General features: G+C 34.5%; 4 protein-coding genes across 5 annotated transcripts; 2 read left to right on the forward strand and 2 right to left on the reverse strand.

Moving 5' to 3' along the window:
* Positions 1-2,979: 2,979 nt before the first annotated feature.
* On the forward strand, positions 2,980-5,408 carry LOC110932908 (protein FAR1-RELATED SEQUENCE 5-like). The gene is made up of 4 exons (XM_022176160.2): positions 2,980-3,385; positions 3,462-3,720; positions 3,805-4,374; positions 4,479-5,408. The coding sequence occupies exons 1-4, from the start codon at positions 3,066-3,068 to the stop codon at positions 5,139-5,141; spliced, it is 1,812 nt and encodes a 603-aa protein (XP_022031852.2). The 5' UTR covers positions 2,980-3,065; the 3' UTR covers positions 5,142-5,408.
* A 4,527-nt stretch (positions 5,409-9,935) lies between these two features.
* LOC110934371 lies at positions 9,936-15,390 on the reverse strand. Its single transcript, XM_035989203.1, has 20 exons — positions 15,372-15,390; positions 15,068-15,145; positions 14,933-14,989; positions 14,658-14,705; positions 14,503-14,550; positions 14,364-14,420; positions 14,233-14,274; positions 14,092-14,148; positions 13,240-14,015; positions 12,929-13,138; positions 12,581-12,839; positions 12,434-12,481; positions 12,073-12,207; positions 11,842-11,928; positions 11,649-11,732; positions 11,374-11,557; positions 11,145-11,207; positions 10,868-11,048; positions 10,434-10,700; positions 9,936-10,348 (listed from the first exon to the last, which is right to left on the reverse strand). The coding sequence occupies exons 1-20, from the start codon at positions 15,388-15,390 to the stop codon at positions 10,037-10,039; spliced, it is 3,012 nt and encodes a 1,003-aa protein (XP_035845096.1). The 3' UTR covers positions 9,936-10,036.
* Positions 15,391-16,411: 1,021 nt separating this feature from the next.
* On the forward strand, positions 16,412-26,418 carry LOC110932909 (receptor-like protein 1). The gene is made up of 4 exons (XM_022176161.2): positions 16,412-16,599; positions 18,879-18,961; positions 19,032-20,240; positions 26,138-26,418. Exons 1-4 carry the CDS (start codon positions 16,412-16,414, stop codon positions 26,416-26,418), a joined length of 1,761 nt encoding a protein of 586 aa, XP_022031853.2.
* Positions 20,403-25,115, reverse strand: LOC110932910. Of its 2 annotated transcripts, XR_004892032.1 has the most exons (4): positions 24,927-25,115; positions 24,474-24,543; positions 20,723-20,809; positions 20,403-20,635 (listed from the first exon to the last, which is right to left on the reverse strand). XR_004892032.1 is itself a non-coding variant. In XM_035989724.1 (3 exons), the coding sequence occupies exon 3, from the start codon at positions 22,389-22,391 to the stop codon at positions 20,841-20,843; it is 1,551 nt and encodes a 516-aa protein (XP_035845617.1). In that variant the 5' UTR covers positions 22,392-22,663; positions 24,474-24,543; positions 24,927-25,115; the 3' UTR covers positions 20,816-20,840. The 2 variants fall into 2 exon arrangements, 1 of the variants encoding a protein (XP_035845617.1); XM_035989724.1 differs by lacking the exons at positions 20,403-20,635; positions 20,723-20,809 and adding an exon at positions 20,816-22,663.
* Positions 26,419-27,160: the final 742 nt, after the last annotated feature.

A 27,160-nucleotide genomic window follows, 5' to 3' on the forward strand; every position in this document is an offset into this window, starting at 1 on the left:
ACCAACACTAAACCAGTTCGCAAGTCCTTTCATTTAACCTAAATCATCCACCAAATCTGGATTTCAAGTATATAAATATTTTTCTTAATAAATACACTTGTATTGACTGAACATGACCAAGTTGTTCTGTTCCCTGAATAAAAAACAAATATATTCCGTGCCGAATCACAATAAATTGCCACTTACAATTCTCAGTAAGTCATTTCTTAACAAAACAAATCTTACCAGCAAAGATAGAAATAAACTGACCTGTGTATCGGTGACGGGATTATCCAAGAAACTTCAGCAAAACATGCATCTCCAGCCTTACGCATGTGGTCCTGAGAGAAAATTTTACATTTTAATTCCAGTTATTATTAGAACAACAAAAAAAATAAAAATCGACAAGCATGAGGTATAAAACCCTAGATCTGTTGATTCAAAGTAGAGTTTACCTAAGACATGAAAGTAAAACCCTAGATCTGCAAGTTTAAAGCAGATACAAACATCATCTGGATGAAATTTTGGGTCTTGCAAGGTTTGGCTCTCACCAGATGTATGTATATAAAAGTGCACAGTGATTTTTGGGGTAAAAAAACATCTCTGATTGTTTTTCCTTTTGGATCCACAGATCCAAATCCAGATCTTTGAGGGAGAGAGAGAACGAAAATGGAAAAAGGGATCTCAATTTGAAATGTGTCGAACCGAACTGTGAAAGCCAGATCTTGAAGCGTATGTAGAAACTCTAGATCTCGTTTGAGAGAGAAAACTGCGATAGCCAAATCTTGAATGACATGTAGAAACCCTAGATCTGGTGAAGAAAGCAAATTCTCAAACAGATCTGGTGAAGATAGCTTGGGGTTTCTGAATCTCCAAGAGAGAGAGAGATGGGGAGGCGGATTGGAATGAGATAGACATCTGAAACCCTAATGAGATAGTGATACCGTGTGTTTTTTAATGAGTAGTACATTATGCATCTGATGTTGTACCCCGTGTGTGTTTTTTGGTGAAGGGCATAATTGGAATTGTAAATTATATTGTGCTTTAGAGGGTTGTACAACATGCTTTAGGGGTGTTTTAAGAGAATTTATATGACCTTAAGAAGTCCTTTTGATATGCTTATTAATATAGTATAGATATATATATATATATATATATATATAGGCTAATTATAATGAGAAAACTCAATCCAGTTGACTAAACCCTGAAAACTCGAATATGTGGCTAGGATTGATCCACGTTTAAATTGTTATTTCAAGAAGGAGGGGCATGATAGTCATTTTACTTGTTTCACTTTTGTCATCCCATAGATGGCGATGGTGATGTCTGCACACGCAGACATGTCTCCTTGTTCCAAAGCTTTCATCTTGTCAATACATTTAATGAATTCTTGTACTTGGAGAAATTTCTTCTTCCCTGCTTTGTTAATATCCCATCCTTCCATCAGTTTCTTCTCTTCATTTATTCACATTAGTTTCTTAAAGAATGTGTTAAAGAGATTCCGTTCTTCTCTTCATTTACTCACCATTGAAGAGACCTTGCATTTAACATGGCTGATTTGAACAACCAACAACATCTAACTGTTGCCGGCGGTACGGAGGTAGCCAACCTCAATGATGATCCCGGTTCACCATTAAATGTTGTCCCACATAATCTTTCACTTCATTTTGCATTTAATGAAGATGAAGATGCTTTGGTTGAGGGTAGAGTTTCTCCAGATCCTGAACCTATTTCTTCAGAGATTACACGTGAGTGATTTTTTTTTCTGTTTTATTTAATGTACAGCTTTAAATGCTTGTGTAGATATTCTTTCGATTCATGTTGGTTCCTTTATTTTTTCTGTTGTGTAAAATAAGGATTTATTTGTTTAGTTGTACATTGGATTCTTGTTGCTTATTTTTTTTTTTTTTTATGTGTAGCCTCAATTCTGAATCAAAATGGTCTAGATGATGAAGATGGTGTTCAAGATTGTACTTTTACTCAGTTGTTATCAACAGGTCATTGGTTTTATCTATAGTTTAATTGTTGTTTGTAGTTTCTTATTATTATTATTATTATTATTATTATTATTATTATTATTATTATTACTATTATTATTATTATTATTATTATTATTATTAAACAGATGATGTTTTTGGGGTAGTTTGGTTGAAAATGTGGTATCTTTTTTCCAAGGCAAAAAATAAGTGTAACCATTTTTTTTAAGAAACAAGCTTTTAGAAAACATGTCGTTAGACTTGTATTAAGTTTTTATATTTTTTTGGGAAACAAAGGTATTTGAACTTTGGTACTATGGTTAGGTTATATATGATAGTATGTATTGAAAAGGTGTCACTATCGCATACCATAATAATAATTTAGTAAGGATACGTTAACAAAGTATGACATATGGTTACCATTAAAAAAATGCAATAGCATCTACACTTTTTGGCGTCATCAATAAAATGTACTTCCACGTTTTATTTGAATTTTTTTTTGGAAAAGGTGTTAATGTTGTATGTTTGGAAACTATAGTATCAGTTTGTTATGTTTTCATGTTACAAAGTAATTTTGTTTTTTATCCTATACGTGTTATGATTTATTTAATCAATACACCTTTTCTAGGTGTTCACGCGGACGAGGAATTTTATGTTCACCACACCCCCAATGGGACTAGAATGTGGTGTCCTAATGTTGCTATTGTTTTAAAGCCTGTTGTTGGTTCTGTTTATGAAACGTGGAAGGATGTGTTCAGTATGTACAAGGATTATGCTGTGTATTCTGGGTTTTCTATTCGTAAGGGGCAAACCAAGAGATGGAAGGGGGTTGTCACTCACCAGTACATAAGGTGTACTAAATATTCAAAACCACAGATTAAGCGTAAAACTGATACTTTGGAGCATTCAAGCTTGACTATTAGGCAAAGTAATTTCACAGTGACAGATTGCAAGGCTAGTATACTGGTTAAGTTTTGTGAGGGCAGCTCTACGTGCACAGTCGTAAGGTTCAATGAGCACCATAATCATCCGTTTGTTGAGCGTTTCAATCGTGACCTAAGTAGGACTTCAAGGAAACTACCGTTTGCATCCAAACAGTTTATCCATAACATGAGTTTGAACAGAATTGGTCCGATTGTTTCTCACAGAGTTTTAGTGTCCCTGATGGGTGGACATCACAATGTACGTGGCACGCCAACTGATTTTAAGAACTGGAGCCAGTCGGTTAGGCTTTATATTGGCGATCGTGATGCGCAACTTGTTATAGATCGTCTCAAAGAAAGATCCGAGAGCTTACCAGACTTTTACTATGAGTTTGTTGTTGAGAAAGGGCAATTGAGATCGATTTTTTGGGCAGACAAAATTTCCAAGATAAACTACGAGGTGTTTGGGGATGTGTTAGCTTTTGATGCGACTTATCACACTAACAAGTAAGGTTTTTGATAGTTGCACTTTTTTTCCCTTTAACATATTATTTAACTTTTGTTTTTTTTCTTTGTCGCACAGGTACAACATGATTTTTGTTCCTTTCACAGGCGTTGATAATCATAAACAATGTGTGACATTCGGTGCTGGCTTGTTATTCAACGAAACCACTGAGTCTTACAAGTGGTTACTTGAATCATTTCTGAAGGCACACAAGAAGCAACCAAAGCTAGTCCTGACGGACCAGGATCCTTCAATGAAGGCTGCCATTTCAGAGGTTTTCACAGACTCTCGGCACCGCCTTTGCATGTGGCATATTATGAAGAAACTTCCCACCAAGGTTATATTAATTTATGAATCTATTTTGATATTTTTTTATTTGTTTCATTTATGTTAACAGTTTTTGTGTGTTTCATTTGTATAGATTGCTGGAGACCTGTTACAAAACTCTGAGCTAAGAGCATTGATGCATCGTTTGGTGTGGAGTATTCACATGAAGCCATCTACATTTGAGACGCGTTGGCAACTTTTGATGGCAGAATATGGGTTACAAGATCACGACTGGTTGAATGACATGTACTCAATTAGGGACCAATGGGTACCTGCCTACTTCCGCGACATTCCAATGTGTTGTCTGATGAAGACTACATCAAGATGTGAAAGCTCTAACTCAAGCTTCAAGGTCAACTCTTCTAGCGCTAACACACTAGTTCAGTTCATGCTATGTTACGAAACTAGGATAGACAATCAGCGTTACAGGCAACGCGTCGCAGAGTTTAAAACTTCGTCTAGTGTATTCATGGACAGTACTGACTTAGTTATTGAGAAGCATGCTTTTGAGTTGTATACACATGCAATTTCTACAGAAGTAAGAAAAGAGATATACAAGGGGAAGCTGTTTTGTTACATTGTAAACACGGAGGATTGCGATGATGGTTGTGTTTACTATGTGAATCAATTGGACAAACGTAACAATGCAACCAACACATTCACGGTAACTTTGTTGTATCGTTATAGTTGCATTTTTTTTTGTTTTTAAGCTATTCAATATGCCTTTTTTCCATAGAAGCTTAATTATGTGTTTTGGTGTTTTTACAGGTTATACTTGAGTTGAGTAACCAGTCGGTATCCTGTTCATGCAACAACTTCATCCGTATTGGATATCTGTGTAGGCACATCTTTTGTGTTTACCGGGTAAACAATATTGAAAGAATCCCGGCCCAGTATGTTGTTAAGCGTTGGTCTAGGGACGTGCTTCCTAAAAGTTTATTTTCTATTGAAAGTCGATATGGTGTTGATACTCGTCCACAAGCTGCTGCGAGAAGTCAGATTCTGGAGATCGTAACTGAATGTGTGGACGCATTAAGAAGCGATGTTGGTGGACTTTCCTCTTTCGCTGAGCAGATAAAGGAACTGAAATGCAAGTTACTAAATGGAGGACCAGTTGACGATGAAGCGAACAATGATAACTATGCTGCTGTTGAAGAATTGCTTGGTGTTTCCTTAGAAGGGGACGTAACTCTTGACAATCCAGACGGGATCAGGAACAAAGGACGCGGCAAACGCCGACGATTGTCTAGAGCCCCTCAGGATGGTTCGAGCAACTCTGCTGTCAAACCTCCCAAAACACCCCGGCTTTGCCGAACCTGTATGAAGTATGTGACTGGGCATGATTCAAGAAATTGCAAGAAAAAGAGGAACAAGAACAAATCGGGTAACGAGGACGAGGACTCAAGCTCTGCGAGTCAGGAGTCCACTTGATTTGGTATTTTTATGTTGATGTGTGTGATGTGCGTATTTTGAAAACTTTTGGTTGATGACGCCAGCTTTTTGGTCTCCATTTTAGTGGAGGCGCAAGTAAACTTTGATCATCCCTTTTGGACATGCACATGTTTGCATGTGTAGATTACCTGAAAATCGATGCACATGCATATGTTTGCATGTTAGGATGTATTTTGCTTTGGTATGTCGTATGTTTTTAAGTTTAATGACTATGGTTTAACTGATCAGTTGCATTTATGAAATGATATCCCTAATGTTTTGTGTTAGAAGTAAACGTTGCATTGTTCGTTGAGATTAAGGAATGGTGGTACTTAGTTGGATTATCCTTGTTAGTATGCTAATGATATTTTCCTTAGTATGCACTTGTTGATGTTTCGTTGAAGGTATGATATTTTCCTTAGTATGTACTTTGTTGATGTTTCGTTGAAGCTGATACCTTTTTTATGCTATGGATTTTTTTTTGTTTTTTTACTATGTTACATTTTTTTTAACATGAGTTTTTTTGTACTTTCGTTGCTGTGTATTGATTCTGAATTTTTTTCAATCGTATGGATTTTTTGGTTTTTTTTGTTATACTGTTGCATATAATAAGAGAAATAGTTAGAAAATGACCTTTTTTTCGTTACAAAAAAATTCTAAGCACATATATAGTAGTTTGTTTTTTTTTTTCTGTTTGTTACTTTTTCCTTTTTCCACCTAGCGATGCATTTAATTTGTCATTTACTTTCATATCTAATCACCACCATCCTCCCCCAAAGTTTTATTTTTTTCATTATAAATAAGTTTCAGCATCCCCCAATGTGTATATCCCCAAAGCATTGTTACATACCTATCACACACACAAGCATAACAATGCACAAGAGGCCATGCTTGTTTTCTAAACTTCCGGATGTTGAGGCAATTGATATCAAGCCTGAAAAAAATGAGTTCATTAATGTTGGCAAGAGACTTCGAAAGTATGCATCGACTCCAGTCGGCGGTGGCAATATTCCTGAAACAACCCATCTACCCGCTATGCCCATACGTACGCTTAGGAAGATTTTTACCAGTGATGGGCACCCCCGCGGGAAGAGAAGTAGTTTGTCGACCCCCAAGGTTGAACCTGATCTGAAGCCTACGCCGCGAGCAATACCGAAAAAAGAGCCTACTGTTAACGCTACAGTCAAGATGGAGCCAAGAGTAGTTGAAGATCCCACAACTAGCGATTGGGTAGATGATGTCTCGTGGATGAGTGAAATAGAGTGGGATTCATATTTCCCAATAAACATATCAGTTTCCCCTGTGCCAACAAACACATGCAAGTGCAAAAAATGGTTCACGTGAACAAGCTCAAGTAGAAATGGAGGACCAGTTGTTTGTGTGTTTTATTAATTATGTTTGTTTTTTAAGATGTATGTATGTTATTAGGTTTAATTAGAATTTAGGTGTAGTATCAGGTTATCAACATTATCTAAGGAGTAATTTATGTGTCTAATGGTTTTGTAATTTTTGGTGGTGTAATATCTAATGGAAAAAAAAAACTATCTAGTTTGTGTGTTGTTACTTTCTTTGTTAGGATGTATTATTATTTCAAGTAGATATGTGGTAAACTTGTAAACTTTTTCCTAGGGTGGGGGTAGGCATATGGACGTGGGTAATGACAAAAGGATATATGTACAATGGGACCCACAAATGGTTGGTTCATATATTTATATTAGATCCATCATTTCAACTAAAGGCTTCCAACTATCTCCATCTCCAACAACCCAAACTATATTTAAATATATGATTCCAAATATATGATTTTCTCATTTCTCTTTTTCGTTTACAATTCATCTATCTCTCAAAAAAGATGAAGAGGTGTTCATGTGGGAGGATTGCTGTTATCCGGACATCATGGACCGACGATAACCCAGGAAGAAGGTTATTTTCATGTCCATTTAAGGTAAAAAATTCGAACCCTGGTTTTAATAAGCAAATGCGTGTTCTAATCGTGTTTTTTTGCCTAATTTTTTTTTAATGTAGCCTAGCAACTGCCCTTTCATTGGTTGGGTCGACCCACCGATGTGCTTACGGTCATCTAGGATCATACCCGGTCTTTTGAGGAACATCAACAACCTGCAAGCTGAACTGTTTACCCGCGAACAAGAAATTCGGAAGAAGAAGAGGGTTATATGGTTACTGATATTAGCGTTAGTGTTTGGCAGCTTACTTGTTAGGGTTGTTTGTTATCATTAAGAAATAGTTAGTACTTAGTTGGATCATGCTTATTAGTATGTTTAATGACATTTTCTTAGTATGTACTTGTTGATGTTTGGTTGAATGTGAGTTTTTTCTATGTTATGGGTTTTTGGGTTTTGTTTTTACCATGTTACATTTTTTCCCCTTAAGATTTTTATGTAGACTTTTGATTTTTTTCAATCTGAGAATTTTATATGATAGTTTTTTTTTTGGTTTTTGGCTTTACCATGTTACAATTTATCTTGACTATGATTTTTGTACATTTTTGGTGTATCCGAGATACATTTTTTTTTCAGTGAGATTTTTTGTACATTTTTGTTCTAGGTGTGTTTGATCATTTGCTTTCGCTTTTTGTTCACGTGACTCTTTTTTTTATTTATTTATTTTTTTCCCTAAAGTGTGTAACCTATGTATGCCCTTTTTTAATATATCAATTTTTTTTTAAAATCATATAATAATGACACGAATTTTTGAATAAGATACAATGGAACAACATAGATTTAACTAAATAGTTGAGTTCATAATAACTTCAATACTAGATATGGTAAACAACATAGGATAACTAAAGTAAACAACGTAGGATAAGTAAAGTAGCCCTATATTGCATGAGAGAGGGAAAATTGGGGCACATTTTTTTTTCACACCGATAATAGCAACTTGATGTAAACATCACTTTTTAGTCAAGAAACGATCCTGGAGTGCCATATTGAATTTCAGCGCTGAATGGTTCTGGGCTAAGCTCACTCTCCCACGGGTTGTGATGGGCCCATGAGATAAGAGTGTTTGGTGAGTAGCACGAGTTATCATCATTTATAGGATCATCTTCTGGATCATTGGTAGGCTTTGGATCAACTGCCGGGGTGTTCTCTTGTGTGGTATTGACTGGTTTAGCTTCGTCAGCGAGCATCACAGTTGGAGAGCTTTTGACGGGGGTAACTTGTTTAGTGAAGTAAAAAGACCCCCAGTCAATATCAAAAAGTGCATCATCTAAGCACATCTCATCATGTGTTGTTCCTTCAGGTTTAGTGTTAGTAAGGAGGTCACTTATAAGCTTAGCATCGATACCAAGATTTTCTTCAACAGCTTGCAGCGTTGTCGGAAGAGAAGGGGTGTTTGTGATTTGAGAACACTCTGGGTTGGCATCTGATTTTGGAGCTTGGAGTTCAAATGAAAGAGTTCTCCGCAATCGTTTGGTAACCCGTTTCGAGTCGGATGGTGATGCTGGACTAGACATAATATGTTTTTTTTTTCACTTCTTTTTTATGGGGAAAAAGTGATGAAACAAATGTTTACATTTCACCCTAATTTATAAAGAAGGAAATGATGTTAGGTGGATAAATTAATTAGATTCTTTACATCAGTTTAAATCAACATTAAATGTTGCCTTAAATGTAATACCCTAACCAATATAGAAGTTAAGTATTTTTTTGCTCTTTGTTTGTGTGTTAAAGCAATTAATTGAGAAATGTAACATAAGGTTTATGGTCTTAGGTTGAAACATATAAGGCTACCCATACATATAATTAATTATCTAAGCCTTTCAGTCAGTAGCTTTTTACATTTGATGTAACAAGTTTCTTTAAAGTTTTGTACTTTTGATTCTTCCTTCCTTTTGTTCACCCAACGTTTATAGGTGTATATATATTTTATTTTATTGTTATTACGGGGTTTGTTATTACACCACAAGGAGTATATTGGGATTCATTTAATGCTTGGGATATCAAATCACAAGAGGGCTGCCCATCACAAGAGAACTATTGATGCATGTGCATAAGATAGAGATAGAAGTTGACATTTTCTTTTTCAATTTTTTATGCTTTTTGCTTTGGTTCGTGTAAACATCATTTGATTTTGTACTTTATACTTTCTTTTTGTCCAATTTAGTTTCCCTATAATGGTTGATTTATATCACCTTTTGTACTTGTTATTGTTCATATATATTATTATATTTTTGTACTAGTTATTGTTAATATATATTATTATAATTTAGTACTATGATATATTTTATTGGGCATGGTGTTGGTTTGCGTGTTTGTTTTTGGTGCAGATTAGACTACACTTAAAAGTTGGCACCATTAATTTGTAAGACTTTTCTTTTTTTTTCTTTATATAAAATACCCCATAAAACATCTTAAATAGGAGTAGTATATGCTGTGTCTGCCTTATATTATGTTACATTTTTTATTTTGTACTGTTTTTTGTAACGAAACATGTCTTTTTTTTCTATTGTTTTTATTTTTGTATCAAATTAGCTTGTAATGATAATTACCACTGTTTAAGAAATTAGCTTGTTTTTTCTAACAGATTAGTTTGTAATGACAAATTTAACCACAAATAACAGACATATTAGTCATAATATTTTTCTTTTTTAGATTTGTCAAAGTGATAAAAAAGTTATCCTATGAAAATATTGCATTTCTAACCCTTTTGTTACTACATCTTTTTTTGTATGCTTTTCAAATTAATATATCTTAGTCAAGCTTTTCCATTAGTGTGCTTATGGGTCGCCAAAGGTTAACATTAAACATACATATAAAAACATTTGTTCCAAAAGCAACGACATAGTCTAATAGTTAAATACATACATAGGCAACTGGCAAAGTACGAGTTATATTGTTTTAGTTGTCCACAAAAAACACAACACTAGAAGAAGCTTACACTATTAATGCAGCCTCGCGAACCTTTGCGTTCATCAAATTCACATTAGAGAGTAGCATGCGTGTAGCGAATTTTTTTCGGAGGGCAAGAATCTGTTTTTGCTTTATCTTCCAGTGGCTGCTAAAACCACATTCAAAAGGTTCATTGATGCCGTTAAATTTCTGCATGTGCTGCATAAGGAATACCGCACTATCCATTGGATGCGCAGGGGTCGCCCATTTGATATTACACCTTTCAATCTTGGCCGCTGAGATTTCATCTTTTGCTGGATGTTCGCAAAGCTCCAAATAAACGTCCATCATATGCTTCTGTTAAAAACAATATACTAATCAGTTTTGGTATGAGTTAATTTGCTCCTCATCATGAAGTTTACAAGAACAGAGAACGACTAACCACTTTGTACGGTGTGTCTTTAATGTAGTAGTCTTGATGATCCCTAATGCCAACTAAGGGTGTGCGATCAGGCCTGTGGTCTATCACTGTTATTGCGCCTTTTTTTAGATCGAAGACAATCAAGTAATATTGATCATTCTCAAGGATTGGAAAGAAAACCATTTTCAAACCAATGAACTCATATGCGCCCGCATCCGTCACCCTTTCGATGAACGTTTTCATACGTTCATCATCATCACAAGCAGAATCTGTCAATAACCAGCTGTCCTGTAATTTTTTTTTCCAAATAAGATGTGTCAATAAGTTGGTGCAAGACCCGATTTCCAATAATTTAAAAAATTCTTTTTAAATAGGTAAGCTGGTTCAAGAGCAAAAAGACTTAATATATTCAGAATCATAGACAAAGATCAAAATAATATACGATGAATACTCACTATCACAGTTGTTCGAAAATAAATACGTGCCAAGTCGCCGTTGGTTCTTTCTACTTCTTCAAAATTCATTAAATCTACCCAAGCATCAACCACGTCAGGGAACACCTTCACTTCCTCCCTCAATGTGCGCATTAGCGTCTTTGTGATTTCGGTGCCGTAAATACTATTGAATATAATATCTCTACGCAAGATAATGTTAAATTTATAAATTAAATTATAGACATAAAAAATCTACGCATACTATGTTTTTACTTATATTTTATATAACTGAACTTACTCAGCAGATTCACCAAATTTTCTTGTTACCCCGCTAGACAAAGAGATGACCAATTTCCGTGGCCTGTATGTTGTTTATGAAAAAACGTATGCTGTTATACATTTTAAAAGAAGATAGTGTACTTGTAAAAAAACACTCTATTTTGGACCAAAAAATTCCGTAATCTACCTTGAGCAAAGCCTTGGTTAACGTAAACAACTAGTATTTTATAATTTAAACGGAATCTTACATTGAGTATTTGATATCGAACAGAAAATCCCATATATGCTGTTCTTCTGACGTAATTTCAATTTCCATTCCGTCATCATGGTCATCGCATGACCTGGCGAACCTCCCAACTGGTTTTATTCGTTTTGATTCAAGTTCCTTTACCCAAGGGTTATTTATGATATCATTTTCAGCCTCACCCTTGCCTGCTTATTTTTTTTTGTTTGTTAGTATTAATAAAAAAATCATAAGTTTTATTATAATATAGTAATGAAGTAAAAAACATGTAGAACTTACCATTGATTTTATTCTTGGTCTCTTCTTCTTTCGATTTTTTATCTTCTTGATTCGTGGCATCCGTTGTTTCATCGACATCAGCACCTGCACAATTTTTTTTTGGTTATTACATATATGATTATATGTTGTGTACATGAATAACACATGTTACGGTATTTTAATTTTTTTTTTTAATTTTGGAACCATGTGTTACCTAGGTCGGTTCCTTGTGTAAGTAGGTCAAAGGTAGGGCCATCAAGCAATTCTTCCATGTTTTGTGTTTCGTTGCTGGTGTCCAATTCTATTCATGTACATGTACACATAGATGTATGTGTTAGTTTTTCTGTATTATCGGTTCATCTTAATTTTTGTACACATGTAACAGGTTATACGTGAGGTTTTATATAAATGGGTGAATGAAAACAAAAAAACATGTAGAACTTACTTCTCGGTGTAGCTTTCTTCTCTTGATCTTTTGCCTGACTTTCTTCGTCGCGTGTCACTACACATGTGACATTTTTTTGTGTAGTAGCTGGCGAATCTGGTATCTTCTCTTGTGTTTTGTCACCCTCACCCTCATCTACATATATTTTACATTTAGTTTGCATTTATAGGAGTTTCATAAGGCGGTTAACTTTACTTTTGGCTGATTACTTTTTGCCCTTAATTTTTTACGTTATTTTTAATTAAATCATGCTACATTTTAATTAAATCATGCTACATATATGTAGGGTTTTTTAATGGTTGTGTTATGTTTGTAAGATTAATTTAATTGAATTTAAGTAGGTATGCAAAAAAGTTCATACCATCAACGTTTGCCACCTCAGCTGCAGTTGGGGCATTATCTTGATCTTCTGCTTTTAGACCCAAAAAAAAAAAAAAATAATTAGTTACCATTTGTAGTAAACGTTAATACATATTTAAGGTAGTGATTTACCCGTCATTCATATTACCTTCCGTGTAATCATTTTCAGGGGTTTGCACTGTCTTCTTGAGAGACATGAGGACCCCGGCAATTTTTTTTTGTGGGGTATCAGGCACAAGCCACACCCTTGTTTTCCTGGAGTGAACAATCTTCTCATACCGTTGTATCAAATTCTGAACTTGCACATTGCGTGGATGAGCATTAAACACAACCTCCAACTTTTTTTGTACCGTTAGCTTTTTGGCTTCCATGACATCCAAATGCTTTCTAATAGATTCAATCTCATTCTACAAAGAAAGTTTTCAAAAACATTTTTTTGTAAGTGATGTTGAAAGAAGATAATTATTTTGAAACTGGTTATGATTAGTAATCTTACATTAAGAACTTCATCATTAACTCGTAACTCAGTTTTCCTAAAATCCCGTTTAACCACAGCAACTTCATGCAAGCTGCCTCTTCCAAAACCACCTGCTTTAATCTCTAATCTTTCTCTCTTTTTCAATTCGTTTTTATTCCACAATACGATTGGGTTGATTGACCGGTCCACTTCAAGTCCGGTGCATTTAACTCGGTCAACGTACAACAGCTGTGTAATGAAAAAAAAAAGAATTGAAAGTGGTAAGATAACTAAACAAATGTTTGTATAGCTATATTTTTTAGTAAGTTTTTTTACTGAAAAACACTTACAGCCAAAAGCGTGAGTGGACCTGAAAATGGAGAATCAGGATCACACCTCTTCCATCCGTCTTTACAAGATTTAATTTGCTGAATGACGTAGGCACACCAATTAATTTTACTGAAATCCGTATTTCTAGTTAAACTTTTCAAAATCCACTCCTTCATTCGCCCATTTCTATTACACTCAACCATGACGGTTAAGAATAACATCAGGAAGTCTAGACGGAAATTGAAACTATTGTCTTCATCACTTGTGACTATAGATTGTGCCAGTTTTGTCGGCGCCACAAATCGTGAACGGTATCTTTTTCGCCATGCCATAACAGCACCATCAAGCTTCTCAGATTGTTTTACATTTTGCATGTTTATGCCTTTGTTAGGAATTCCAAAAAGGTCATGCACAGACTCAACATCAACACTTATTGACCCACAGGACATCTCGATAGCCATTTCTTCTGTGTTGAAGTGATCCACAACATAGTGTGCAAGCCTTGCAGGTATGCTACTGATGTTGAAAGATAGCATCTTACCAAACCCCATCCTCTTCACATCCTCTTGTTGATTACTGGTTAGAGCTTTGATGCATTTGTACAATTGCATAGGCGCTGAACGTGTTTTTATTTTTGGCCACTTATTGCTTTTTGGTGGTTTCCCACTTCGCCTTTGCACCCGTTCTTGTTTTTCTTTTTTTGTTTCCCTCACCACAGTTGCATGCTTCTCTGGCTCGACCGCATCGCCTTTGTGACCCAAGGTGAATTCTCCAGCCATCTCTGAGTCGCTGTCGACTGAAACTAAGACACCAACTGTCAGATATGATTTACATATTCTTATAAAGGAAGGAAACAAGTTGTGTGTACATACCTATTAATTTCCTTTTCACGATTTTCTTTGTTTTGCTATCCGCCCGTGATTGTTGACCTGTAAATTTAGGTTTTATTAAGAAAGTATTGAGACTTATATTTATTTAGATTCTTAAAGATGACATCTAATACAGTTATGTACCTGCTCTAGTACGTGTTGCTGGCCCGCCCGCATCGACATCAACTGGAACGTTTTTTACAAATTTAATGTACATAAATATTAGATATATAAAAAATGTAACGAAGAAATGTATATAGCAATAAGAAACATACCCTTTTTCATTTTCGTCATGTTTTCCCTGGGTGTGTCCAAATCACTGTCTGGTGAAACTGATACACCAACTTTGTTTTATTATTTATATAAAACATAATTCTAAAACAAAAAAAAAGAAAAAAAAACGCTTGTACGTACTTTTTAGCTTTCTTTTATGCAACTTCTTTTCGCGATGTGCTTGCTTACCTACATTTGTACGAGTTTTATATAAATCCGAATCTATTAACAACACTTTACACAATATATGTCTTAACAATATAAAGATAAAAGACTAATTTTAAAACGTTTTTTACCTCCTCTTGTTCGCGTTGCTGGCCCGCCCGTGTTAGCATCCGGTGTCACTATTTAGAACGCTTAATAATTAGCATTAAGGTATCGAAACATATATATTATTTATATTCATAAAGATCACAACTAAAACAGTTTTTGTATATTCTCCATGTTTTTTCCGCGTGTGCCCACTCGAATCGTTGCCAACGCAGAATGTTTTTTTCAATGTGCAAGTACATAAATATTAGATTTTAAAAATTTGTAACAAAGAAACTTTTATACGTAAGAAAAAACATACCTTTTTGTACATTATCCATGTTTTTCCCGGGTGTGTCCAAGTCACTGTCTGTTGTAACTGAGACAACAAGTTTGTTTTATTATTTTTTTCCAGAACATAAATATAAGATTAGTGAAAAAAAATGCTTCTACGTACTTATTAGCTTTCTTTTTTGCAACTTCTTATCCTGATGCGCTTGGTTATCGACAACCGACGTACTGCGAGTCTTTTTAGCTGCATTTTGTTATAATAATTAGCATTAAGGTATCGAAACATATACATTATTTAGATTCATAAAGATCACATCTAAAACAGTTTTTGTATATTCTCCATGTTTTTTGCGCGTGTGCCCACTCGAATCGTTGCCAACTCAGAACGTTTTTTTCAATGTGCAAGTACATAAATATTAGATTTAAAAAAAATGTAACAATGAAACTTATGTACGTAAGAAAAAACATACCTTTTTGTATATTATCCATGTTTTTCCCGGTGTGTCCAACTCACTGTCTGTTGTAACTGAGACAACAGGTTTGTTTTATTATTTTTTTCCAAAACATAAATGTAATGCTAGTGAAAAAAAAATGCTTGTACGTACTTATTAGCTTTCTTTTTTGCAACTTCTTATCCTGATGCGCTTGCTTATCGACAACCGGTGTACGGCGAGTCTTTTTAACTGCATTTTGTTAATTGTAAACAACATTAATAAACTAATTTCCAATTTAATGCGTAAGCAAAAAATATGAAAGGTTTTGTAATTTTAAACACCTGGGCTCATTTTTGCTTGGATTTTTAGTCGTAAATGCGGATGACTGCAAAATGTCACGTATGCCAACAAAGCATCAGTTTACACATCAGAGCAAAATGTCACGTATGCCATCAAAGCATCAGTTTACACATCAGACGACCATTATTCGGACAATATTTATGCCCTTTATTTGTTATTATCCTCATAATTCTTGATTTTTTTTACTTATGGTCTCTGATTATGTATTGATAAACCGCGAATAGCCGTTTTTTTCTAATTACAGATTATTAGTGTAATTTATTTTCTCAATTAAATAGAAGCAAGAAATATATACTACAAAAAAATTGTGATGTTCAATACTTTCAAACCTAAACCCCCAAAAGTCAATTCCTTTAGAACCACACACAAACTCTAACCCTTATAAAAATTAAAGAAACAACATTAACAACAAATCATAAGCCTTTAAAAAAAACCAGAAACAACAAATCTATGAAACACACCCAAACCTGTATATATAAAAATCCTGATTCTACATAAACAAAGGCTTACAAAACATATAAAAAAAAACCTTCATTCCCCCCCCCCCTAAAAAAAACCAGTTTAGTTGGCACCAGGCTATGCAAATGGAAGAGATTTTTTTGGGAAGAACCATGTCTTTTTAAGAAAACTCAAATTTTATTTGCAGAACATAATCGCTATAAAGTCCATTCTTTTTAACATCATTCATTGTTATGAAGCACAAGACTAAAAAAACCATGGCAAACTGTGAATCTATTTTACACTTACATAATCAAAGAGTAAGTAAAAACCTGAAACGATGTACCGGAACCCTAATTTTTCCGGCGAACGTTCTTTTCTTCGGTGATTGTCGGGAATCTGCGTCGATTGATGAATATTTCAAGAGACTCAGTGATGAAGATGAATGCCGGAGCGTGAATCTCAGGTGATTTTGGGGTTAATTTCAGAGGTTTGTTGAAGACTACGAGAGAGAGAGAGTTTTAGGAATTTTTGAAGAATTTGACGGTTTGTGAGTCTCCGGTGAGTTTTGTGAATTTTGAATTTTTGGTAGACTGAGATAGGTTTTGTAGATTAGGGGGTAATCATGTACTTGATGTAAGTTTGATGTAAATTTCTTACACCATGCAGTCTTTATCTTTTAATAAGAGATTATATCAATTTCGTCTTTCCCAAATTGCCCTTCAAGTACCATCAACATATTAAAAAAATGTATAAAAGCCATTTAAAATCCAACAATTAAAAGATTAAATCTCAGCCATCCATGAAGGTTAATCAATGGCTATAAATGGGTTTTCAGGGTTTAGTCAACTCAACTGGGTTTTCAATTTATCCTTGCCCTATATATATATATATATATATATATATATATATATATATATATATATATATATATATATTTGAGTTTTTTCTATAGTGGTATTAGAGGAAAAATTATTTTTCATTTTAATATTTCTTGAAAACATTTTACTAAAATAGTATTTTCATTAGTTATTGTTAACTTTCTCATTGCCTAGTTTATTTATTGGATTAAAAAATAAAAAAAAAGTACAATCCTCCCACAAGTTAGTTAAATTATCTTTTTTCTTTTATTATACATTTTAATCTTTCTATTCAATTAATTATATATATGTATTTTAGTGGTAGTTTTTTTCCCATCAACGCATTGTACTGTTTTTTACTTTTATTATATTTTCTTACGAACTCATTATATTTTTTTTCAATAAATTGTAAATCTTGTTCGATACTAAGAATTTTCGATACCGGTACTCATATTTGACGATTTTAGGGATCGGTTTTTTCAATACAAGTACCGAACTCAACCCTAAACACAACTTCAATTTAGAAAACTCTTACATAAAAATGTTGATAGGAAACAAACAAATCACACACACGGTAATTCCGATTACACTATACTTTTCTTCAAACCAAAAGGAACTTCGTTATTTTATTTTCTTTACTTACAAAACAAAGAAAGCAACCAGCTAATGAATTTTGCATAAAAAAACCATGCAACACTTTTCTTTTAGTTGAGAACAGAAGAGAACGGAAATTGTAATTGGACAAATAAGAAACAATTCAAAACACTAATAGTATTTATCCCCACGTGTTGCATCTATTATGAAGTGTTTCATGTTGACGTTGTTTTATATTTATCTAAACCATATTGATTTTAACAAAAGAATTAAAAAATGGGTTCACTTGTAATTTCTTAATAAAGAAAAATATATAACTGATTTTAAGTATTTAGTAAATATGTAATAAAGTATTTTAGTAAGGGGATATGTGTAAATATCTCAAAAAGTATAATAACTAGTGAAAACACTATTTTGGTAAATGTTTTCTCAAGGAACACTAAAATGATTGTAAATAGTTTTCCTCCCAACACCACTATGGGAAAAAACTCTATTTTTTAATTTCTTCTAAAACGTGTTTTGGTTTTGTGGTTAATCACAAATCGCACCCACGGAAATTCCGAATACACTATACTTTTCTTCAAACCAAAAGGAACTTCGTTATCTTATTTTCTTCACTTACAAAACAAAGAAAGCAACCGGCTAATGAATTTTGCATAAAAAACCATGCGACACTTTTCTTTAATTGAGAACAGATGAGAACAGAAATTGTAATTGGACAAATAATAAACAAGGTAAAGGAAATTTCAAATAAACAATTAAAAAAACTAACAATATATATCCCCACGTGTTGCATCTTATGAAGTGTTTCATGTTACCGTTGTTTGATCATGTTGCCGTCGTTTGATATTTATCTAAACCATATTGATTTTATCAAAAGAATTACAGTATGGGTTCACGTCACGTGTAATTTCTTAATAAAGAAAAATATATAACTGATTTTAAGTATTTGGTAAATATGTAATAAAGTATTTTAGTAAAGGGATATATGTAAATATCTCAAAAAGTATAATAACTAATAAAAATATTATTTTGTTAAATAGTTTTCAAGGAACACTAACATGGTAAATAGTTTTCCTTCCAACACCACTTTGAGAAAAAAAAAAAAAAAAAAAAAAAAAAAAAAAAAAAAAAACTCTATTTTTTTTTATTTCTTATAAAACATGTTTTGGTTTTGTGGTGAATCACAAATCACAACTCCTTGATTCTCTCTTATTGTCTTTCATATAGCTTTGGCTTCTTTCCACCATCTTAAAGTATTAGATTTGAGTTGGAACTGTTTTGTTGGAAGAATCCCGTCAACAATTAAAACTTTATCTTCTTTTAAAGCAATCACAGTTGCTTACAATATGCTCAATGGATCATTACCTAATGGTAGGTTGTCTAATAGATTGTTGCATTTAAATACTTTAAAGGTTAGCAATAATTTGTTCTAATTTTCCAGGGTTATGTGAGTTAACGAACCTAAGTGAGCTGGATCTTAGTGAAAACATGTTTGATGGAAATTTGCCTAATTGTTTGAATCGGCTATCATATCTTGAGACGCTTGATATTTCTTCAAATCAATTCACAGGAATGCTTCCGGCATCTCTGATTGCAAATCTAACATCTCTAATGTACATTGACTTTAGTCTAAACAAGTTTGAAGGCTCCTTCTCATTCAGTTCCTTATGCAATCATACAAAGCTTGAGTTTTTTCAACTTAAAAGAGACAATGAAAAACTTGAGGTGGAGACAGAAAAGCCTATAGGTTGGATTCCGATGTTCCAGTGCAAGGTTCTTGCGCTACCTAACTGGAATATCAAAAGGCTTAAAGGAAGTGTTGTTCCTAGTTTTCTACTTCACCAACACAAGTTACAAGTACTAGACATGCCTCACAATTCTTTGGAGGGACAATTTCCGAATTGGTTGCTCAAAAATAATACAAAGCTCAAATATCTAAATTTAAGGAACAACTCATTACAAGGTGTTATGCATATGGAGTATTTAAATGCTAATATGAGGTTCCTAGATATGTCTGGAAATCATATCACTGGCATTATCCATCATGATATACAAAAGTTCATTTCGTATGTAGAATATCTAAACTTTTCAAGCAATGCCCTAAATGGTGTTATCCCTTCTTCAATATGTGATTTGCATCAACTGCAAATACTGGATCTATCTCAAAATAATTTTTCAGGAAGATTACCAAATGGATTTGTTACAAATCTTTCTCACTTAGGGATGCTAAAACTATCAAAGAACGCCCTACATGGCCAGATACTTTCAGGAAACTTAAGTTTGGGTGGTATCGATGTCCTTCACTTAGACAACAATTATTTCACAGGTAACATTGGAAATAACATTGTGGAACACAACGATCGGTTAATATCTATGGATATCAGTGATAACTTTTTTAGAGGCACCATCCCTAGTTGGATAAGCAACGCCACTGGAATAGTTGAACTTGTTATGAGAAATAATAGATTTGAAGGGCAAATTCCTTGTGGAAAAGCCTCTTTCAGTTATCTTGATATCTCACACAATTTTTTCTCAGGGCCCATTCCATATTGTTTAAATTTGGAACAAATGCAATTTCTTCATTTGAGCTACAACAGATTCACTGGATTGGTTCCAAACAACCTTTCAGGCAGGATTCCTGAATTTCTAGGTAACCTATCCAGGTTACGGATTCTACTTTTAGGACCAAATTGCTAAGTCGCTAACTGCAGTTTTGTGCAGGATATCAAACAACTTAAGAACACCTTAACATATCAATCAACGAATCAGAACCAAACCCGACCCGAATATTTGCATAGTGACCCAAACCCGATCCGTTCAACCCGAATTTTTTATTTTTTATTTTTTCAGCAAATTAACATATTAACGTTCAGCTTTCTTAACTCGAACAATAAAATAAACCGTTCAGCTTTCTTAACTCGAACATTAACGTCATTCACCCTTATTAAATGCTTGTAACAGAACCCAATAGTCACTTACAGCACCATTGGTAAAAAGATGGCTAAATAAACGGTTTAGTATTAAAGCATCGGCTACATCAGTAACCTACGAATAACATAAGCGGAAGAATAATCAATGACCCGTTAATAAATAAAAAAACATTGGTATATACTGAAAAAAACACGCGCATACCATGAACTCATCTAAGCATAATAAGATGGATTCATCGGATATCTCTCCTGCAATGACTTCAAGAGGATCAGACACACCTCCGTGCTTCTGCATAGTCATGTACAACCATATTATCAAACTATACTTCATCTTTAGAGCTTATAAAGGGCATCGCCCGGATCCATAAAATGAAGACTAGACTCTCAAAAACATTTTTCTCAATGTGCATTACATCAAGATTGTGTCGGATTAACAACATGGGCCAATATTCTAGCTCCCAAAAAATGCTTCTCTTTACCCAGTTATGAGTTTTACCAAATCCTGAAATTTTCTTTTTTGGATTATACGTTACACCTTCATAGACACTTGGAAGGTCACAAACTTGTTCATATATTTGCCAACCAGTTAACTCAGGTGGAGGTCCCAATGATGACATAGATTTATTAGCCCGGAATCCATTTCTATCACTAAGAAAAGGGTGTGACCGAGGTAAAAATCTCCGATGACAGTCAAACCAACTTGCTTTGCCTCCAGCCTGTAACCTAAAAGCTTTTGTGTCTCCCATACAGTATGGGCAAGCTAAGTGACCATGCGTGCTCCAGCCAGATAACATAGCACAGGCAGGGAAGTCACTAACCGTCCATAAAAGAATAGCTCTCATCATAAAGTTTTCTTTGTGATAAGCATCATAAACTTCAATGCCTTCCTCATACAACTCTTTCAACTCATCTATTAATGGCCTTAGAAACACATCTACGTTTTGACCCAGGCTCTTTCGTCCAGGAATAACCAAACATAGTTTAATATATGCGTCTTTCAAACTCATCCATGGAGGTAAGTTATAGATTGTAAGAAAGACAGGCCATAGTGAGCAAGGGTTTGAGTTCGAGTTATTTGGGTTAAAGCCGTCAGTGCATAACCCGAGACGAACATTCCGGATCTCATTCGCAAAACCAGGATTCACCGAGTCGAAATGCTTCCAAGCCTTACCATCACTTGGATGTGCCATGCTACCCTCCTTTGTTTTATGATCATGATGCCAAGTCATATTTTTTGTTGTCTTTGTAGACATATACAACATTTTTAGTCTAGGACCAATCGGCATGTATGTCATCACCAAATGAGGTACCTTATTTTGGCCACTCTTGTAACGAGATTCTCCGCACCATTTACATTGTGTCAATGTCATGTCTTGCTTATAAAATAACATGCAGTGATTTTTACAAACATCAATCCTTTCTTTAGGAAGAAAAAGCTTTTCTAAACTCTTTTTTGTATAGTAAAAGTTTTCTGGTAGCTTATTCCCTTCAGGCATCAATTCTTTAACCATAGAAATGATGTGGTCGTAACATGCGGTAGATAAATTATAAAGTGATTTCCAATTTAGAAAACTTGTAACAGCTTGCAACTTTGAGTAATTGGTGGCCTTCTCCCCCTCCCACAAAGGCTCATCGGCAGCTTGTAACATGTTATAGAATCCCATTGCTTCTAAATTCTGAACATCCCTTTCAAGAGTACTTGAATCTAGATTTGAGTTTATTGTCGAATTATCGGCTAACGAACACATGCTATCCAACACCATGCGTCTACCACCATCATCGTCATCATCAACTTCCCTCATTGTAGAAGGTTGTCCTACCTCACGAGTGGAAGTTTCACCATGTTCATACCATGTGTAGTAATCAAGCATGAAACCCTTTTTAAGCAAGTGTTTTTGAACAGTTTCTCTATCTAAGTAGATGGAATTTTAACATCTTAAACAAGGACATCTGATATCATATACTATCTTACGACGCTTAGTCACCCTTCGATCCACAACTGAATCTTTAGAATAGACGAAGTCTAACAACTTTTTCAAGTTTTCACAGTATTCTGTATTAATAAATCCATCACTATTGGTCATTTTATACATCCATGCTCGATTATTATACCACTCCATGACCAATAAAGTCAATGCACGTCCTAAAACATGAATAAAATTAGCTTAAAATACATGTATGATGTTTAGAAATCAGATCAGTATGAAATAAAAAATTCATAAAAATGGTACAAACAGATTGAACAAATTTGATGCAGTGCAAACAAATAACAAATTAAACAAGAACTAATTAGATGCAGTGGAAACAGTGAACTAATTTGATGCACAGTGAGCTTGAAAACTGGTTAGAGTATACAAACTAAACTGCAATATTTTCACTGATATTGCAAAAAATTTCACTCAATTGCATAAATCCGACTACAACTTGTAATCAGATCGCCAAATTCAACTTATAGTTAAATTACAAACTCAATCTAGTTTTAAATTTAACCAAAAAAACTTTGTTTTCAATATCATCACACTGTTTTCACTTTTCACTCGATTGCCTAAATCCAGCTACAACTTGCAATCAAATCGTCATATTCAACATATAATTAGATTACATACTCATGAGTCAATATTTGTGTTGTAAAAGTAGTGGAAATAATGTAAAGAAGAAGAGTATTCAGTAGTGACGGATCCAGAAAATTTTTCCAAGGGGTTCACTTTTTTAAATTTTTAAATGTTTCAATCTCATATGTTCGAACATAAAAAATACGGGTCGGTTCAACAGTTCGGGTCAGCCGGCTCAACCCCTTAGGAGGCCTAAAGCGAGGCGAGAATGCGAGGCCTTTAAGCCACTAAATCTTAAAAATAAGCTTATTTAGTAAACGAGCCGAGCGGCTCGCGAGCTACTCGAGATCGGCTCGAGAAAAAGCTCGAAACGAGCTGAGCCTTATCGAGCCCTAGCCGAGCTTGAGCCTCAAAACAAAGCTCGTTTGTTTATCGAGCCCGAGCTCGAGCCTCACATGTGAAGCTCGTTAGGCGCGTCGAGCCTTATCGAGCCTTAGTGTAAACGAGCCGAGTCGAGTCGAGCTTATTTAAACTTGTTTACGAGCCGACCTCGAACCTAAAAATAAGCTTATTTAGTAAACGAGCCCGAGCTTTCTTATCGAGCTTGCAAGCCTAAAAAGTCTATTATTTATATTATTTTTATTTAATATACTAATTAATAGATAATAAACGAGCCGAGCCCGAGCCGAGCTCGAGCTTGATAAAATACAAAGGAGCCGAGCTCGAGCTTTGAAAATAAAGCTCGAATCGAGCCGAGCTCGAGCCCAAGCTCTCATAAGTTAATCGAGCTCGAGCTCGAGCCTGGCCGAGCTCGGGCTCAGCTCGGCTCGTTTGCACCCCTAATCTTAATGTATTTGCAGCTAACAAAAGATTATATAAGCATACATATTATCATAAAAAATGCAACCTTTGAAAGCTCAATATCAATATCACAAGTCAAATTACCATAATGAGTCAAAATTTCCAATTGCAAATTATTAGTACACTCACTGTGGGCACCATATAAAACTATTATCAAATAAAACTCAAAAACTCTTCCAAAAACAACAAAAGTTAAAATTTCTGTTTGCTCAAACTCAAAGCAAAACTCAGTTTCATAATTGGTAATTTAGAGATATTTACTGTAAGACAGATTGTATACTTGTCAATCCAAAAAATCATAAAACAATCTAAGGTTTTTAAGAACAATCATAAAACAATCAAGAAAGTATATAAAATTGACTCAGAAACAACATAAAACAAAGTGAATAAACACTTATATCACTTTAACGAACTTAACCAATTCACAAAATCAGTTTCAGATTAATATTAGAAATTTAATAAAATCTAACCAAGAACAAGTAAAACACTAATTAAAGTAGAAAACAAATGATACACGAATTCTTATTGTTGGAGAAATACCTCACTGCAAGACAGGGGATGCAATCACAGAGTTTCTTCTCAAGTTCTTTCTTCTTGTAGATTGGGTTATCTAGAGATCAAGAAGTCCGCTCGTTTATGTTTGAGTTTGAGGAATAAACAGGAAAGGGCGCATGAATACTGAACCCTAATTGGGTAATTCGTTTTTCAATTAAAAACGAAAAAAGAACGAAAAAAAAAAAGCTTTAATGACTCGAACTTGGGATCTGAGGTAGCATCAGCGCAAACATTACCAGTTTACCACTCTATACATCTGAACATAGGGTTCCTCCACAAAATATTAAAGGGTTCTTTAAAAATTTTCTATATAATGTAACACTATAAATTACGAACCGAACGGGTTCCTAGGAACCCCATACCTGGCTGTAGATCCGCCTCTAGTATTCAGTTCGAGCGGAAGAGAAACCGGAATTGCAGAAAACAAAAATAACATACCTGCAGCGTCTGTGTTGAACCAGTGGCGGAGTCGAAGCTGTGCAGCCGGAATTGCAGCGACGTCTCATGTTGAACCAGTGGCGGAGTCGGAGCTGTGCAACCGGAATGCAGCGGCGTCAATTCTCCAGTGGCGGCTGTTTGTTTGCTTTGTTGAACCAGAACGTGTTGTAGGGCAAATGCAAAGCTTGACCAAACATGCCCTTAGGTTTGTAATTAAAAAAAATAGAAAATAAAATTGTTAAATAAACGTCTTTAAGAATCTATGCAAAATTATATGAGTAATTTATTAATATTACATACATATCTAAGTATTTATACATATTACATATGTATATAATATTAATAAAATAAATGAATTGTGGGAGTCGGTTCGAGTTTTTACCCAAATATCCAACTACCCGATTTCAACAAGGACAGGAACCGAGTTTTAGAAGTAGGTTTTTTTCGGGTAGTGTATATCGGTTTGGGTCGGTTCTTGCTCGGGTCGAGTCGGGTTTTAATTTTTCTCACCCCTAGAAGAAATAGATTGAAAGAAATTGGAAGTGTACCTGAGTCACAAGAAATTAGACCTTGGAAATTAAAATTGAAGGTCGTGATTCCGGTGGAGTGGGCGACGATGGTCGTGAACGGTGATGGAGTAACTGGTTGCATATGAGAAAACCCTATTTTGGGGTTTAAGCTTTATTTACATCCAACTTTCTACAAATTTTGCTACCAAGTTTATTTAACTTCTTTATTTAATTTTCAAACATTTCTTTTTGCTACCGATTTTGCTACGTTATTTTTTTATATTTTTTTCCTCAGATTTCCCTACGGATGTTGCTACAACTTTTTTCTACGCTTGGTTTTTTTTTTTTTTTTTGATAAATTTTGCTACGAATTTTGCTAGGATTTTTATTTAATTATTTTTTAGATACTTATATTCTCAACTTTGCTACAGATTTTGCTACTGGTTTTATTTAACTGCTTTTTAGTTAATTTATAAGTATGTATTTTCTTGGTTTTGCTACAGATTTTGCTACGCTGTTTTTTTCTATATTTATTTCCTCAGTTTTGCTACGGATTTTTGCTACGGATTTCAGTTGCGACGGAATATTCGTAGCAAAATGGTAGCAAAATGTGTCCATAGCTAATCCGTAGTTAATTCGTAGCAAAATTTGCTACCGATTTTCCCCGAAGCAAAACTTCATAGCTAATGCCTCTTTTTGTAGTAATGCTATCAGGGAAACTCCCAGAATGGAAAGCACAATTTGTAACCTTTACCGAGGAGAGCTATGAAGGAAATCCACTTCTTTTTGGACCACCATTAGAGAATAACTGCATCACGAAATCACCAGTGACCCATCCATCAAACGAAGAAGGAACTAATAAGAAATGGTATAGTGTGGATATGGCATCCTTCTATGGAAGCTCTTGTTCCACATGGCTTGTGTTCATCTTGGGATTGCAGCGCTTCTTTACATCAATCCTTACTGGCGTAGAAGGTGGCTAGAGTTGGTCGAAGAATGCATGTTTACATGTTATTACTTCCTTTATTCTTTAGTCATGAAGCCTTTTATGATCTTCTATAAGTAGTACCTCTTTGAGGATGTACTAGAATAAATGCAAACTAGTTTTCTATGTATATGTGCGTGTGTTGTACTCTGTATTGATATATGTATGATAGTATATGGCATACCCAAGCCATAAGTTAAAAAAAAGTTATGATATTGATCATAAATATGGAGTATGGACCAACAATGATGTTGGTGCCGGTGTGAACATGGAGTAATTCTTTATGGTAAAATGGTAATTATTGTTTATTCAATAAATTGGAACTTTGTAAGTGGTCAAAAGTTGAGGCAACAGTTAGAAGAAATGGAGATTTGGATGGATATGAGAGAAAATGACGGTGAGTAATGTTGGCAAACCTAACTAGAAGGCATATATACATAAGATATGTATGATAGATACACTTACAAGTATAAAGAAAGGTATGTCTAACTTCTGTATTATTTACACTACTACCACTCTGTATTTATTTACATTCATTCTAGGGTTGAGATTACTAAATAAATATCTTGTATAAAAATTGAGATCCGAAAGACTGAAACCAATTAGAAGTTGACACCTAGCATTAGTGCCGTTAATTGAGCATTTGCGCAAGCCACTTACCGATTCATATGATTGATTGCACCATGTGTGGTAAAGAGTGCACAATTGAGCCAGTTCCACTTACCCAACTCAATCACATT

The sequence above is a fragment of the Helianthus annuus genome, chromosome 4 (assembly GCF_002127325.2).
Source record: "Helianthus annuus cultivar XRQ/B chromosome 4, HanXRQr2.0-SUNRISE, whole genome shotgun sequence".
Taxonomy (NCBI): domain Eukaryota; kingdom Viridiplantae; phylum Streptophyta; class Magnoliopsida; order Asterales; family Asteraceae; genus Helianthus; species Helianthus annuus.

Excerpts from the sequence above, each read along its gene's own strand:
- LOC110932908 (XM_022176160.2), top strand. The coding sequence starts at position 3,066 with ATGAGTTTGAACAGAATTGGTCCGATTGTTTCTCACAGAGTTTTAGTG. Across the intron at positions 3,386-3,461 it reads GCGACTTATCACACTAACAA|GTACAACATGATTTTTGTTC; the intron begins GTAAGGTTTTTG and ends TTTGTCGCACAG. Across the intron at positions 4,375-4,478 it reads ATGCAACCAACACATTCACG|GTTATACTTGAGTTGAGTAA; the intron begins GTAACTTTGTTG and ends GTGTTTTTACAG.
- LOC110934371 (XM_035989203.1), bottom strand. Across the intron at positions 12,482-12,580 it reads TGAAAATGATTACACGGAAG|AAGATCAAGATAATGCCCCA; the intron begins GTAATATGAATG and ends GTCTAAAAGCAG. Across the intron at positions 10,349-10,433 it reads AAGACACACCGTACAAAGTG|AAGCATATGATGGACGTTTA; the intron begins GTTAGTCGTTCT and ends TGTTTTTAACAG.
- LOC110932909 (XM_022176161.2), top strand. The coding sequence starts at position 16,412 with ATGGCAAACTGTGAATCTATTTTACACTTACATAATCAAAGAGTAAGT. Across the intron at positions 18,962-19,031 it reads CAATGGATCATTACCTAATG|GGTTATGTGAGTTAACGAAC; the intron begins GTAGGTTGTCTA and ends CTAATTTTCCAG. Across the intron at positions 20,241-26,137 it reads CAGGATTCCTGAATTTCTAG|TAATGCTATCAGGGAAACTC; the intron begins GTAACCTATCCA and ends CTCTTTTTGTAG.
- LOC110932910 (XM_035989724.1), bottom strand. The coding sequence starts at position 22,391 with ATGCTTGATTACTACACATGGTATGAACATGGTGAAACTTCCACTCGT.